Below are 14,716 nucleotides of genomic sequence, written 5' to 3' on the forward strand. Positions count from 1 at the left end.
TAGACCAAAATCCTGAGATCTCCATCACCAATTAAGTCATGGAATCCAGAAGGTCAGGCAGGAAGGTTGCTGTGAAGCAAGGTTGATGGTATAATAGCAACAATCCCAGCTGATCAATAGAGCCCTATTTAACAAATAGGGTCCCATATCTGATTATCTATGAGAGAGCACACCTGAACACCAGCAGATTATTCATAATGGTCATAGCTACTCCACCATTCCTATACCAAGCTCTTGGCTGATATCACCCAAATCCAGGTAGGTAGTTAACCAAAAAGAGAAATTTCAACTCCATGCCCAATCATGTTTTGTAACAAAAGCCAGGTCAGCCTTCTCAACCATGATTAAATCACAGATGAGTCTTTATTGCAGACTGCCCTGGTATTTAGCAGCAGCAGTAGGTTTGGAAACGAGATTGAATACAGGAGGCCAGAACCAGTGTAATACATAAAGGGCATTTTTCCCAAGTATGGCCTAGACCCTCTCTCACCCCACCCATAATCAGAGTGATGTTGCAGCCTGTCCCTAACTCCCTGCAAATCTCCTCCTCCATGTTACCCCAGAGATAACCATCCATTATTAGAAAAGAAGTAGTTAATGTAATGTAAAAGAAATATCTTACCTCATAAAGTGAGGCCCATGATGAAATGGGCAATATTGTCATGGAAAGGAATAGTAGCAATACTGGATAGATAGAAATCACTGAATGCCACTGAATGACAAAAGTACAGATTTGATCCCTTTAATGTTCATGAGCTATCTAAAAAGACAATAAAATCACAAGAAATCAAAACTAAGTTATGAATAATTAAAGATGTGTTTGATATGGATGTATCAGTTAGTAGAACTTGAAATCTTGGATAACATTTGAAATCCTGTCTTTGGATCTCATTTCATTTTATTCAAGACAATGCTTGTCAGACCATATGTAATTCTATTTGTTTTGAAAACATAGTTCTTTAACGCTTCATTCTATACCACGAATTGCTTGTCTTGAAGGTGAGTCATGGGTCTTGGCAAGTTCAGCATCCCCTGTAGGTCCCAAAGCAGTTTTTAAACCCTAAATTACTGAAAGATTGAAGTTACTAAATAAAGTTCACAGACACTCCATAATACATCATGGCTCCATTAGTATAATCAATATACAGTGTAATGGCAATTCAGTTTTGAAGCAACAAATTAAACTTTGCTGCTGCAGAACCAAAGAGATCAGCCTTTCTGTTTCAATATTGGAGAGAATTTAAGAAATGAATTTGTAACCTCAATCCAACAGTTTAAATCTGAATAATTTTTTTCTAACAAAGCAAAACTATCTTCTTTACTATATTCCAAGCTCAAAGAACCAAACATTCTTAATAAACTAAAACTTTTGGCAAATAATTCAAAACATGTTAACAATTTTAAACACAATTCTCTATTCAAAATCACATTAATAATAATTTGAATATCAACACAAAATGGGACTACAGTATTAGCAAGCAAGCCCAAATCACATGTATCAAAGTCCTCTCTTGCAGAAAAGCCTTCTAATCTATGTGCTGAGGTTTCCAATAAATACGAGTTAGTCTTAAATTCATGCAAGACATGTTTATCATTTTTACATGAACATGCTGAGTTATTAAAAGTAGATATTCTAATATTTCATTCTATATTTCATGCAAATGGTCATTGTCTATCTTAGCAATACTTACAGTATTTAAAACACAACATCAGCAGGCCTAGGATTTTCCAAACTATTTCTAATGCAAGTCATTTAGGAAAATTCAGAAGTGAAATATGTTTTAATTGAATATATTGACGTTTGACAGCTTTATGCAGATTTTAGTCCCCCTCCTCCTTTTTTGCTTCTCCAGTTTTCATTTGTAAGGAAAACAAATAGAATCATTTATTATGTAAGGGAAAAAAGTTATTCCACACTTTAAACTTTATTCACTCAACACTTAATATAACGTACAGGATACACCAAGCACAGCACAAAAATTAATTGTTCCTGACATATGATACAGTCATTTATTTAATGGACAACTGTGCAACCACACAGGTGCCAAGAAATAATTAACTTAAAGAACCTCTTAAACTTTTTAATGTTAACAAACCATGTCAAATGGTCATTCTTTTGCCTTCCTTGTTTCATAATTCATTTGAAAGCATTCCTAACATACCAAAAAAGACCAAGGCAACATAATTAAACATAAGACTGATAATAAACAAAAGTAGGGGGAAACTTTGATTATTATTCTTTCTAAATTGACAAAAGCTTTCAATACTCAAAATGAAAATAACGGAAATCTTTATAAGGCCCATTAAGTTAGTCTTGAATGCTATAGGAAGTCCATTGTGAGCTAAAGAATTAGTGTCATGTTATTCATCCCTAAAAGCAATAATTGCATATTAATAAAATAGCTCAAGCCAATACGGTGTAATTGTAGCTTTACTTATACTAAGAAAACTAAAAGCCTTTCATTATACACTGCTCAAAAAAATAAAGGGAACACAAAAATAAGACATCCTAGATCTGAATGAATGAAATATTCTTATTAAATACTTTGTTCATTACATAGTTGAATGTGCTGACAACAAAATCACACAAAAATTATCAATGGAAATCAAATTTAGCAACCCATGGAGGTCTGGATTTGGAGTTACACTCAAAATTAAAGTGGAAAAAAACACTACAGCTGATCCAACTTTGATGTAATGTCCTTAAAACAAGTCAAAATGAGGCTCAGTGTGTGTGGCCTCCACGTGCCTGTATGACCTCCCTACAACGCCTGGGCATGCTCCTGATGAGGTGGTGGATAGTCTCCTGAGGAATCTCCTCCTACACTTGGACTAAAGCATCCCCCAACTCCTGAACAGTCTGTGGTGCAACGTGGCGGTGGATGGAGTGAGATGTCCCAGATGTGCTCAATTGGATTCAGGTCTGGGTAACATCCATAGCATCAATGCCTTCATCTTGCAGAAACTGCTGACACACTCCAATCACATGAGGTCTAGCACCGTCTTGCATTAGGAGGAACCCAGGGCCAACTGCACCAGCATATGGTCTCGCAAGGGGTCTGAGGATCTCATCTAGGTACCTAATGGCAGTCAGGCTACCTCTGGCGAGCACATGGAGGGCTGTGCGGCCCCCTAAAGAAATGCCACCCCACATCATTACTGACCCACTGCCAAACCGGTCATGCTGGAGGATGTTGCAGGCAGCAGAATGTTCTCCACGGCGTCTCCAGACCCTGTCACGTCTGTCACATGTGCTCAGTGTGAACCTGCTTTCATCTGTGAAGAGCACAGGGCGCCAGTGACGAATTTGCCAATCTTGCTGTTCTCTGGCAAATGCCAAACGTCCTGCACAGTGTTGGGTTGTAAGCACAATCCCCACCTGTGGACGTCGGGCCCTCATACCACCCTCATGGAGTCTGTTTCTGACCATTTGAGCAGCTACATGCACATTTGTGGCCTGCTAAAGGTCATTTTGCAGGGCTTTGGCAGTGCTCCTCCTGTCCCTCCTTGCACAAAGGCGGAGGTAGCGGTCCTGATGCTGGGTTGTTGCCCTCCTACGGCCTCCTCCACGTCTCCTGATGTACTGGCCTGTCTCCTGGTAGCACCTCCATGCTCTGGACACTACACTGACAGACACAGCAAACCTTCTTGCCATAGCTCGCACTGTTGTGCCATCCTGGATGAGCTGCACTACCTGAGCCACTTGTGTGGGTTGTAGACTCCGTCTCATGCTACCACTAGAGTGAAAGAACCGCCAGCATTCAAAAGTGACCAAACCATCAGCCAGAAAGCATAAGAACTGAGAAGCGGTCTGTGGTCACCACCTGCAGAACCACTCCTTTATTGGGGATGTCTTGCTAACTGCCTATGCTTTCCACCTGTTGTCTATTCCATTTGCACAACAGCATGTGAAATTGATTGTAAATCCGTGTTGCTACCTAAGTGGACAGTTTGATTCCACAGAAGTGTGATTGACTTGGAGTTACATTGTGCTGTTTAAGTGTTCCCTTTATTTTTTTGAGCAGGGTATATATGAAGCATTCTTCGTCTATTTAAATGTTGTATTTAGGAATATTTTGGGCTTGTGGTTATAGGCTAAAGGCATAATTGATACAACTGTATTATGAGACAGGTAACATTTGTTCAAGTCATATACTTGAAATTTTATCAAAATATGTATAATCAAAATTTCTCCATTGACATTAAATTATTTTATTTCTGCTCATTAATACTAATTGATAAAAAATGTAATCCCTCCTTCAAATTTTGCACTAGGATAATACAGACTACATCATTATCTGAATGGTGGTATGAAATTTTCTAAGAATGTTCTAAAAAGGCATTCTTTTGTCGTCGTCGTTGTCGTCGTTCCCTCACGTCCAGCCCATACTGAAATGTGAAGAATGTGAAAATAATGTGTTTAGTCCTCTCTGCTGGCCTCCATCAAAAGCAAAGAGCACTGGTCAGAAGAGCAGAAGAGCAATGATTCCATGGATTGATCCTAACGAATGTAGAGAGCAGAGGGAATGGCTTTGAAGGGTAAGAGAAGGGGTGGGGGCCACAAAGACAACTGTCTGATAAAAGAGTTTGGGACAGGACTGAAAACTCAGTCCTGTCCCAAACTCCCTTCCTAGTTCTCACAAAGATAAAAGGAGGAGAGAAAAGCACATACAGAGTTGCAAGATTTTGTTACAATAAAAGTAGTACTGGCTTACAGAACGTTGAATTCCTAGTTTGATCTACCTTGAAAGGCTGACAGAAAATATATCCAATTCATAGCCCTTTTATCCCTCTCTAGGTGACTACAGTAGAAAGTATGAGCTGAATCAGAATTAGCAAGACTGTTCCTAATATAGCCCAACACAATACCATACTGGGCTTTATAGATAATAATCAACACCTTGAATTGAGTCTGGAAGCCTACTGTAACTAGCCAATGCAGTGACTTTAAGATTGTTGGAACACTACTATGACAGGTTTCCTGAACCAGTTGAAGCCTTGTCACTGAATAAACAATTTCTATAAATATTCTGATCTTTGTTGTCATACAGATAATCTCACTCTCTATTATTACATTTCAGTTTGCCACCGCTTTCCTAGATTTAATCTGCTCTTTGTATCTCCAACACAGTGCACAAGTCTTAGGCAGTGCTTTTAAGTTTCTGTTTTCATCTCTGTGCACAACACCTCCCTGGTATGTACTTTCTAGGTGCAAGCCTGAAAAAAAGATTCCACTGTTTTAAGAAATCTACTTAAAGGAAAAGTGATTCTTTAAATGTTTTTATTCTGAAGTATACTTATTTCTTACCTGGCACTGAAAGTTTGTGTACAGCCATTATACTGTGTATTCTTTTTGTTGCCTAGCCTTTCATTTTCCAGCTTACTTTGGCGCTCATGATCTGAAAGCACTGCCTAGATCTGAAAAACACTTGGATCTTTTCCTTTGAAATTTTTGCAGGGTATTTCATTTTCTGTTTTGGATTCCACAATAGCTTTTATAGCTTCCCATAGCGTCTCAAGTTATTTTTCACATAAGTTACACAAAGTAACTCTGTCCCTTACATTGATTTTATTGTTTGGGTATATGTCCTCCAGGTCAAATCTTGCTGGAAGACATACTTCAATTTTCTAAGTGTAATCTGTATATTTGACCTCTGTAGCTCACATCTGTTCTGTTCTGTATTTGAACTGTGCCGGCTAACTAGATTGCACTTTTGTATTGTCTATTTCCAATGATGTGGTCAATATGTTTTCAATTTTCACATTATATCCACTAAATCCAATAGAAAGGATCCTGGCATTTATTGGGTTATAGATAAACATGTACCTGGGAATTTTTTTGTGAATTTACTACCATTCAATTCCTGACTCTTGATGAATGTATCTTTTCTTTTATGTACACTGAGAGCATTTGCACCAAATTATTTGTGTGTCCAATCACACTTGGCCAATAAAAAATTCTATTCTATTCTATTCTATTCTATTCTATTCTATTCTATTCTATTTCTATTTCTATTTCTATTTCTATTTCTATTTCTATTTCTATTCTATTCTTAAGCTCTCATGTCCTGAAGAGCATATTATACGCTCATCTAATTTAAAATGCCCCCTTCTGGCAGCATTATTCACTTAGTCCTAAGTTCTCTTAATGTACTTCACTTCTATTTAACAATTTCAATTTTTTCTTGGTATACATTTCTCACATTCCTATGTATCAATTGTGTGTGTCTCTGGATAATTCTTCTTTCAATAAAGGCACCATAAACAACCACACTTCCTTGTGATTTTGGTCTGGCGATATCATCACCTCCAGAACTACTCCAGACTTTAGTATTATTTTCCAATAACAAAGAAGGATCTTCTTGACTTGCAGATTCATAATATTGTATTCAAAATGTTTCAGCCATTTTATCCAGTTCTCTTGGCAATAAAGATTGTTGGTCTGAAGCTAACTCCGAAGTTAACTCCTTCAGACCAACAATCAGATAAGCAATAACCCAATCAAGAAACTGCCAAAGAGCCATCAGTAAACAGCCCAACCAAAGAATCTCTAAGACCACCCCCACCTACACAGACAGGCAAGACACCAGAATGCAAACTGACAGCAAACAGCACTCCTTACTAGCACTGTTGGTGTTACTTAGTTAGGGTAATGAAACATCTGCAAGAAAACAAGCAAGCTCAGAGAGCTCCAAGGATCCTTCAACAATAAAGAGGTTTGCAATTGATTTTTGCAGTAATCCTTCTATGTATGTGAATAGTTCACCTCTCATTCTCTGTTGAGGATCATGCTTTGCTTCGCCTATTCCTATTTCTATTTTAATGGTAAAGATGACCTCTCACTCTGGCCTGTGTTGCTGTCAATATTTACTAAATTTCTCTGACCTCCCAGCTCAAAGTCCAATCCCATAGGAAAGAAAATTCTGTTTAACAGCTAAAAATTGGAAAATGTAATTCTAGCTCAGAATTAAATACATGGTAGGGCTCAGATAGAAAATATAATTGTGTTTTTTTTTAAAGAAAAGGTAAAACAGTATACTCATTTAAACATCATAGTTATGCCTTAATGTCATATGAAATGGAAGGAAATGGCTGGAAAAATTAAGTAAAGAATTAAGTAGAGAAAAATACTATTTAAATATGGTACATGAAATCACAATACAAAATATAACTTTTTCTTTTGCTTATGGTATTCTATTATTTACATTGGATCATATTTTTCTTAAGTGAACATTTATATGATATAAATTCTAGAATAAGTCCACTGAAACCAATATTCTAAGTTTAAGGAATCTCTGGCTCAGTATGATTAAAAGCAATAGAGCACATCATTTGATGATACTACTTCTCAAAAAAAGGCAATAAGCCTCAGGCACGCTATTATTTGATTACACAATTTCATTGACAGGTTGAAAAGCTTAAAAGGTAACTGAGAAATGAGCAAGATTTCATTTTCTCAGGGAAAAGGTTCATTTCCTTGTTTGAAAGGCCATCACCATGTCATTTTTTGAACGCTTAAAAATCCTCTTCCTTTGTTATGTGAAGCCTTGCTAGAAAATTTTTGTTCTAATCTTTTCATCTAAAAGATTACTAGCCAGTTATGGTTGAAGGAGGGTGGGTTTTTTTATAATACACATGATGGTTGGTTAGAGGTTTTATAATATTTATCTGCATATTTGGGGAAACCTATAATCTTACATTTATTTTTCCTATATCCCTCTTTTTTCAAGTCTATTTTTATAAAGAAATAAATCCAAAGTTCATATTCTTTATTTACAGTAGAAGAGCTCTTTTAATCAATGTGTGGTCAAACAGAGCAACAGTGCTACAAGGAAAAGGTAAGCATTGCCAATTATCTTCTCACTTTGCAACTGCTTGCATCCTCTAAAAAAATTACTCCAAAGAATCCCTCTGGCTTCTTCAGCAGATTTTTAGACAGCTGAAACCTCAGAGAGGGTGGAAATAAGGAAAATAACTCTCCTTGCTCTTCTACTGGCAGGTCACTAAATAGAGGTAAGCTAGTACAGGTAGCCTTCAATTTACAACAGTTCATTTAATGACCATTCAAAGTTACAACGGCACTGAAAAAGTGACCTATGACCGTTTTTCACACTTATGACACTGCAGTATCCCCGTGATTATGTGATCAAAATTCAGATGCTTTGGAAACTGGTTCATATTTATGATGGTTGCAATGCCTTGAGGACAAGTGATCAGCTTTTGCAACCTTCTGACAAGCAAAGTCAATGGGGAAGCCAGATTCACTTAATTGTTATTTACTTAACAATTGCAATGATTCACTTAACAACAATGGCAAGAAAGGTTGTAAAATGGAGCAAAACTCACTTAACAAATGTTTCACTTAGCAATGTAAATGTTGGGCTTAATTGTGGTCGTAAGTTGAGGACTGCCTGTAATGAAAACTAAAGCATGCAGTGCAGTGGTGGGATTCAAATTTTTTACTACCGGTTCTGTGGGCTTGGCTTGGTGGGTATGGCATGGCTTGATGGGTGTGGCTTGGTGGGTGTGGCAGGGGAAGGATACTATAACATCTCCATTCCCTCCCCACTCCAAAATCTCCATTCCTGCAAAATCTCCATTCCCTCCCCACTCCTGGGGGAAGGTTACCACCGGTTCTCTGAACTACTCAAAATTTCCGCTACCAGTTCTCCAGAACTGGTCAGAACCTGTGGAATACCATCTCTGATGCAGTGTGGATGCAGTCCAGTATTTCTATATAGAAATGGAATGGAATGGAATGGAACAGAATGGAATGGATAGAGAACAGTATATAGAATGGAATATGGAATAGACTAAACTAGAATAAATCTAGACTAGACTAGACTAGACTAGACTAAGAATAGGATAGGATAGAAAATATAGAATATAGACTAAAATCATAGGGCTGAAAGGCACTTCAAGTTCTTCTAGTCCAACCTCCTACCCAAGATAGGAGACCTTACACCATGTCAGAGAAATGGTTGTCCAATCTTTTCTTGAAGACCTCCAGTGATGGAGTACCCACAACACTGATAGACAACCTGTTCCATTGATTAAGTGTTCTTACCGTCAGGAAATTTCCCCTTAGTTCCAGGTTGAATCTCTCTTTGACTAGCTTCCACCCTTTACTTCTTGTCCTATCCTCAGGTGCTTTGGAGAAAAAGTGAACCCCATTTCCTCTGTTATCGCCCCTCTAGTACAAAAAGACAACTATCATAACATGCCTAAACCTTCTCTTCATTAGGCTAGCCAAACCAAGTTCCTTTAACTGCACAATTTAGCTTTAAGACCCCTTATCGTTTTTGTTGTTCTTCTCTGTACTCTTTCTAGGGCCTCAGCATTGTTTTTGTATATTGGTGACCAGAAGTGGATGCAATATTCCAAGCGTGGCCTCAATAGTACATTATAAAGTGATACTATCACTTCTTGTGAACTTGATGCTATCCCTTTATTGATGTAGCCTAGGACTGCATTGGCCTTTTTTGCCAGTTGTAGCACACTGCTGGCTCATATTCAAGTGGTGGTCCACTATGACACCTAGATCCCTCTCAGAGTTACTACTGCTGAGCCAGGGACTGCCTGTTTTATACATATGCCTTTGGTTTTTCCTGTCTAAGGATCAATTTATATTTATTATCCAGGATAATTATTGGCACTTGGATCCTTGGAATAGAAGTTAAACATAAATATATAAATAATTACAAAAACCGTTGTAAAAAAAAGAATATTTGAACAACACCATTCTGCCATATGAATCAGTCACTACATACTGTAAACTATTTTCACCACTTTCTATAATATGGTATGCATAAAATGAGATATTCTAAATCCTACTTTTTTAAAAAAAAATCTCATAAATTTGGCAAACATATAGAATTTGTATAAAAAAAATAAAAACAATCAGCGTATTGGAATATTTTAGATGGAAATTATAGCCCAACACATCCAGAGGGCATCATGCTAGTAAAAGTCTACATCTGAGTTATCATATCCCCAGTTCCAGACAAATAACCATCCAGGTCAAAAAGTCATTGCTTGCCTAAAAACAAGACTTATTTACTTTAAGCTGTGTAGTAAACTCTAAATCAAAGAACTGAGCTGAAAAGATATACCGTCCCTACTGAGAAGGAATGACACAGCCTGATTCATAAATACAGTAAGGGAAGGCTCTGAGACAAAGCTGTTTGTCAATTCCAATGACAAACTGCAGTGGCCATACTTTTATCTCCATTTACAATCAATTTGGAATAAAAATACTACATTCTGGACTGCAAATCAGAAGATAAAGAACCATATGTATCTTGTTTTTTTGTACAGAACAGAAATGTACCTTTTCAAATATTTCTATTTACAGTCCTCATCTGCAACCTTGTGAAAAACAAATCTATGAAAAAAAGATAGGACTGCTCCTACTAAGAGCAGTTCCAAACTGATGTTACCAGACTTAAATCTGTGTAAGTTTATCTTTTAGCATATGTTACATTATGGTAATTTGAAAAAAAAACTTACTTTAAATAGATGTCCTAATCAACGTTATTTAGAATAAGCAGATTTCTGAAGACTGCAACTTTGACCTACAAATATCTAACATACACCTTCAGAAATTAAAATTAGATATACTAGTATGTGCAAGTTGCTTTCATATTAGTAGTCTACAAACTACAAAGTTTACCCACTTCAATATATTTAACAGCAGAATGTAGTGCCTAGGAATTGAGACAGTGAGCAATAAATTCTTAAAATAAACATGTGGATTAGATGTGCATTAGCATTTATTTAAATCATATACTGATATTCTACTTGCAAATTAAAGTCAATTACTGCCATTAATGCAATTAAGAACTGTGCAAGTGGCTTTTCAGAGTAATTTGCAATAACAGTTGGAGTGGGAGCAAATCCAGATTATAGTCCTGGGGATTGATTGACTGATTATTTCATGTTTCTAAACCACCCATTTCTCTCAAAGAGAATTTAGATTTCCTACATAGAGGCATACACGGTGATCAGTGGTGGGATGCTGCCGGTTGAGATCGGTTCAGATGAACCGGTAGTTCTGACGATCAGTTGGCCCCACGCACCCGCCCCACCCTATCCTGTCCTTTATTTCCTGCTTTGTAGCTCATTTCAATCTCCAGCAGAGCTGATTTTCCCCCACCCCGCACCCCCTTTGCTGTTCTACTTATCATTGCTGACTTGGAAGGTAAGCAGCCGAGCTTCTAAATGCTCCATTTTCAGCAAAGCGCGCGCTCATCGAACCAGTTGTTAAACTGGCAGCATCCCACCACTGACAGTGATCCTGACTTCCCTTATTCCTATTCTACTATCTCCTGTTTATAGTGGTTAAAAAAAGGTCTCCTATAAATTCCTCACAACTACATTTCAATTCCAAACCATAAATGGTTGTTTACTTTTTACTTTGATGTAGTCTTTAATTTGTTTCTCGGTTTAGTGGAACTTTGTTTTCTATAGAAAATTATCTGCAGTATTCTTGTTCAATTCACTAAGTGTCTTTTTAGGAAGGAAAAAGCAATATAGAAAAGGTGAAATGAGATTGTCAGGAGCTGTGATTATCTTTTTCTATGAGTGGTGAGCATGAAGTTTTATTTACACAAGTACATGGACATCAATTTACTGATGTCATAAACTATCTTTATTCTTCCAAATATATATGTTTTTTCTAACAGAAAGGCCTACTTTGTTTCTAAAGAATACCCAAGGGAGACGGAAATATACATCTAGCATTTTAATTAAATTGATTAAAAATCATAATTCTTACCTGATTCATTTACATCTAATTTGCAGGACAAAAGCAGCAACATGACTTCATATCTTTCTCATTACCTATATTGTTAACAAGGAATGAAAAAACAGTTTTCTGTTATATTTAAATATAATACTGGACTTTCCAATATACTCACTGTTCCAAAATGATAAATACAAAAGGACATTTGAGAACATCCAACTTATATAGTAACATGGTCTGAGCAACCGCAAGGTTCATTGGATTTTCAATGGCTGGATGCCAAGGCTTGATAATCAGTGGAGCACATCTGGAGAAAGAAAATTCAAAAGCAAGAGACCCAAGGGAGTGGGAACAAATACTTGATTATATATGAAAGCATCCAAGAGTAACAAGGACCAAGTCTGTACAAGTAGAAGTAATTCTATAACTAGTCAACCTGCTAATTGAGGTAACAGGAACATTAAACATAAAATATATAAACTACTTAGATAAGATTGTCTTATATGATTCTTGTTGATCTTCCCACCTAATACAACTATCTTATTTGATGGACTCATCAAAAATAGGATTTTCTGAGGAAATATATTCTGTAAATTAAATTAATAACTGAATATTAGATAATATTACATATCTTAATCATTTTAGAGGACTATATAAATAAATAGCTCCATTTAATACCTAAAAATTTAACTCAAATTTAAAGGTGCTTGGAAAGAAATATATAGCTAATAAATGAATTAAAATACTGCTTAGCTAAATGGTAGGAATTATCAAAATAACTGAATTTCAAGAAAAATGTGGATTTTTTAAACATAGTTACATCAACTTTAGGCCAATGAACCATGGATTCAAATTCATAACTACGCCTTTAGAAATAATTTCTGGAGAACTTTATATCACCCCTGAAGCTGACCTGGATGAAGCCATCTTGGAACTTCAGTGTTGCCACACTGGAGCGAGGGATAGGGAGGGGGGATTAGAGATAGCTGGGCTTGTGTAATCAAAATAAAATACTTTCTTAAGACTTTATCCTGGCAACCAAGGACATTCTCACACCTGGGAGAATGGAGAAGGGAAGGGAGAAGGAAAGGAGGAGTGATGTCACCAGACCAGCGGACACTGCAGTGATTGGTCCATATAACTGATTGTTTGGGATTGAGGGAAAAACGTGTATTTTTAACTAGGTGAAAACCAAGGGGCCCTTCAGAGTTGGTTTTCACCAGATATATGCCAATATGATATTTCCAATAAAGCTTTTCTTTGAGGACTTCACCTGCCTCCAAGTTCTTGCTTGCAATGTATTTATTACTTGGAACTCTGACACTATATTATGTTTTATAAAATAACATGTTTATTGAAATTAAAGTATTTCATACTTTCTCAAAGATATAGTTTTCCCCACTGTTGCTTTTTTCTGACACAAACGTTTATGTGTACTCATTTATGTGTACACAAACGTTTATGTGTACACAAATGAGCAAAGAAGTTTAATGACTAGGATAACTAATATTAAATCACTTGCTTGGATAGATGAACTAAATATTCTTGCTGTATATTTACATACATTGAAGTATCTGAAGTTTTAGCTTAAAATGTGATTAGTACATTGATCTTTAGATCCATGCGTCCAAAGATTATGATTAATCTAAACTAATACATTAATAACTTTTCAGTTACACATTCCTAATAACTACTATAATAAATGTACTACTATTGAGAAAAATGTGTGTACGGTGCACACACAATAATTCATATTAGCTATACATATGAATATGGCCGTCCTCCCCAATATAGCTTCATTCTAAATCACTCTTTACTGAAGAATATCTAAATGAGAGCTCTAATTTGTATTTGCTTGTACTGCATGTGAGTTCAGGCTCACATTCACATTTGAAGAAAACAATGAAATTAGGTATCAGACTTTACTCCTATTTAAGGAATCCTGAAACAACCACAAAACTACGCTTGTTGTCCTCAGCATTCTCATACACAAAAAAAACCATGGTTTCTCCCAAATTAGATGAAACTTTGAAAGATGGGGAAAGTAAAAGTGTTTCAATAAGTGAGAGAATAAACACCCTCTTTATTAGCTCAAGCAGTCCTGCTTTATCATATCTTACAATGCAACCAATCATTAAATGCCATTACCGTACTGCACATCCTAAGAGGGTAACCATAATATTCATAGAAGTAACACCCAGTATCAGTTTAACTGCATTCTTTCCAATATTAAATACTTTGCCTGAATGCAAGTTAGATCAGCACATGCATATTTATATTTTGAGCTGAAACAACTGATAGCATTCCAACAGCAGATGTTGTTTTGTCAGTGGAAAGGATTCTTAATAAGCTGCTATCATCTTGAACAGTTCCTACATTTGCTCCTGGAATATGAAGCGTCAGAACAAATTAGAAACATACAAAATGGTGGTATGGTCTTCATATTTCATGATTCCATCTTATAGCTTTACTGTGTCTGAAGCTGCTGAGAGAAATTATCCTAAAGTATGAAATGGCATCATATGATGATACAGAAATCCATAAGAAGCTCAGTCCAATAAGTTGTATTCTCTGTGAGTGAATAGATCCTTTGTTAGAGAAAAAGCTCGGTTTGATATTTGGAAGACTCTCGCATCTTATTTAGGGCCAATTTCATAATTGAGCCATGATTGAACTGTCAAAAATCCCACATAATATCTTTCCTTTCTTTGGATAAAGAGTATAGTCACCATTATCTAAGTTTTAACAACATACCACCAAGGGTACAGTGCAAATAACATATTTTTGTGTCTAGTAGCCCTTGAATACAGCTTTAAAACATTACTACAAAAATCTAATAGTTAGAAGTTTTATTGGGAAAAATATATCTGGTCAATAAACAAATAGCTTCACTAGCTCCTGGTTCAGATACAAGCTATCCTTAATTTAAAATTTAGCTTTTTCTAACCTTTTATGGTTTTGGATATAAGTATC

The 14,716-nt window shown here is 36.3% G+C and overlaps 1 protein-coding gene and 1 long non-coding RNA gene across 8 annotated transcripts in view; one reads left to right on the forward strand and one right to left on the reverse strand.

Annotated features, from left to right (window-relative positions):
- STK33 (serine/threonine kinase 33) overlaps nt 1–14,716 on the reverse strand; it is a 70,180-nt gene that overhangs the window by 35,323 nt on the left and 20,141 nt on the right. For 4 of the 7 annotated variants that reach the window (XM_087950933.1, XM_087950936.1, XM_087950935.1 and 1 more), the window contains exon 2: nt 11,777–11,841. In XM_087950933.1, coding sequence (XP_087807059.1) covers nt 11,777–11,819 — 43 coding nt within the window. In that variant the 5' untranslated portion in view covers nt 11,820–11,841. Of the gene's footprint in view, nt 1–622; nt 761–11,776; nt 11,842–14,716 lie in introns of those variants that run through there. The other 3 variants (XM_087950934.1, XM_026668152.2, XM_087950937.1) reach the window with 2 other exon arrangements.
- The window catches only part of LOC148133308 (uncharacterized), a 188,595-nt gene that overhangs the window by 28,464 nt on the left and 145,415 nt on the right, over nt 1–14,716 (forward strand). The window lies entirely within an intron of this gene.

This window comes from Notechis scutatus, chromosome 1 (assembly GCF_049901735.1).
Source record: "Notechis scutatus isolate UNSWTSFEM ecotype Mainland chromosome 1, rNotScu1.2, whole genome shotgun sequence".
Lineage (NCBI taxonomy): Eukaryota > Metazoa > Chordata > Lepidosauria > Squamata > Elapidae > Notechis > Notechis scutatus.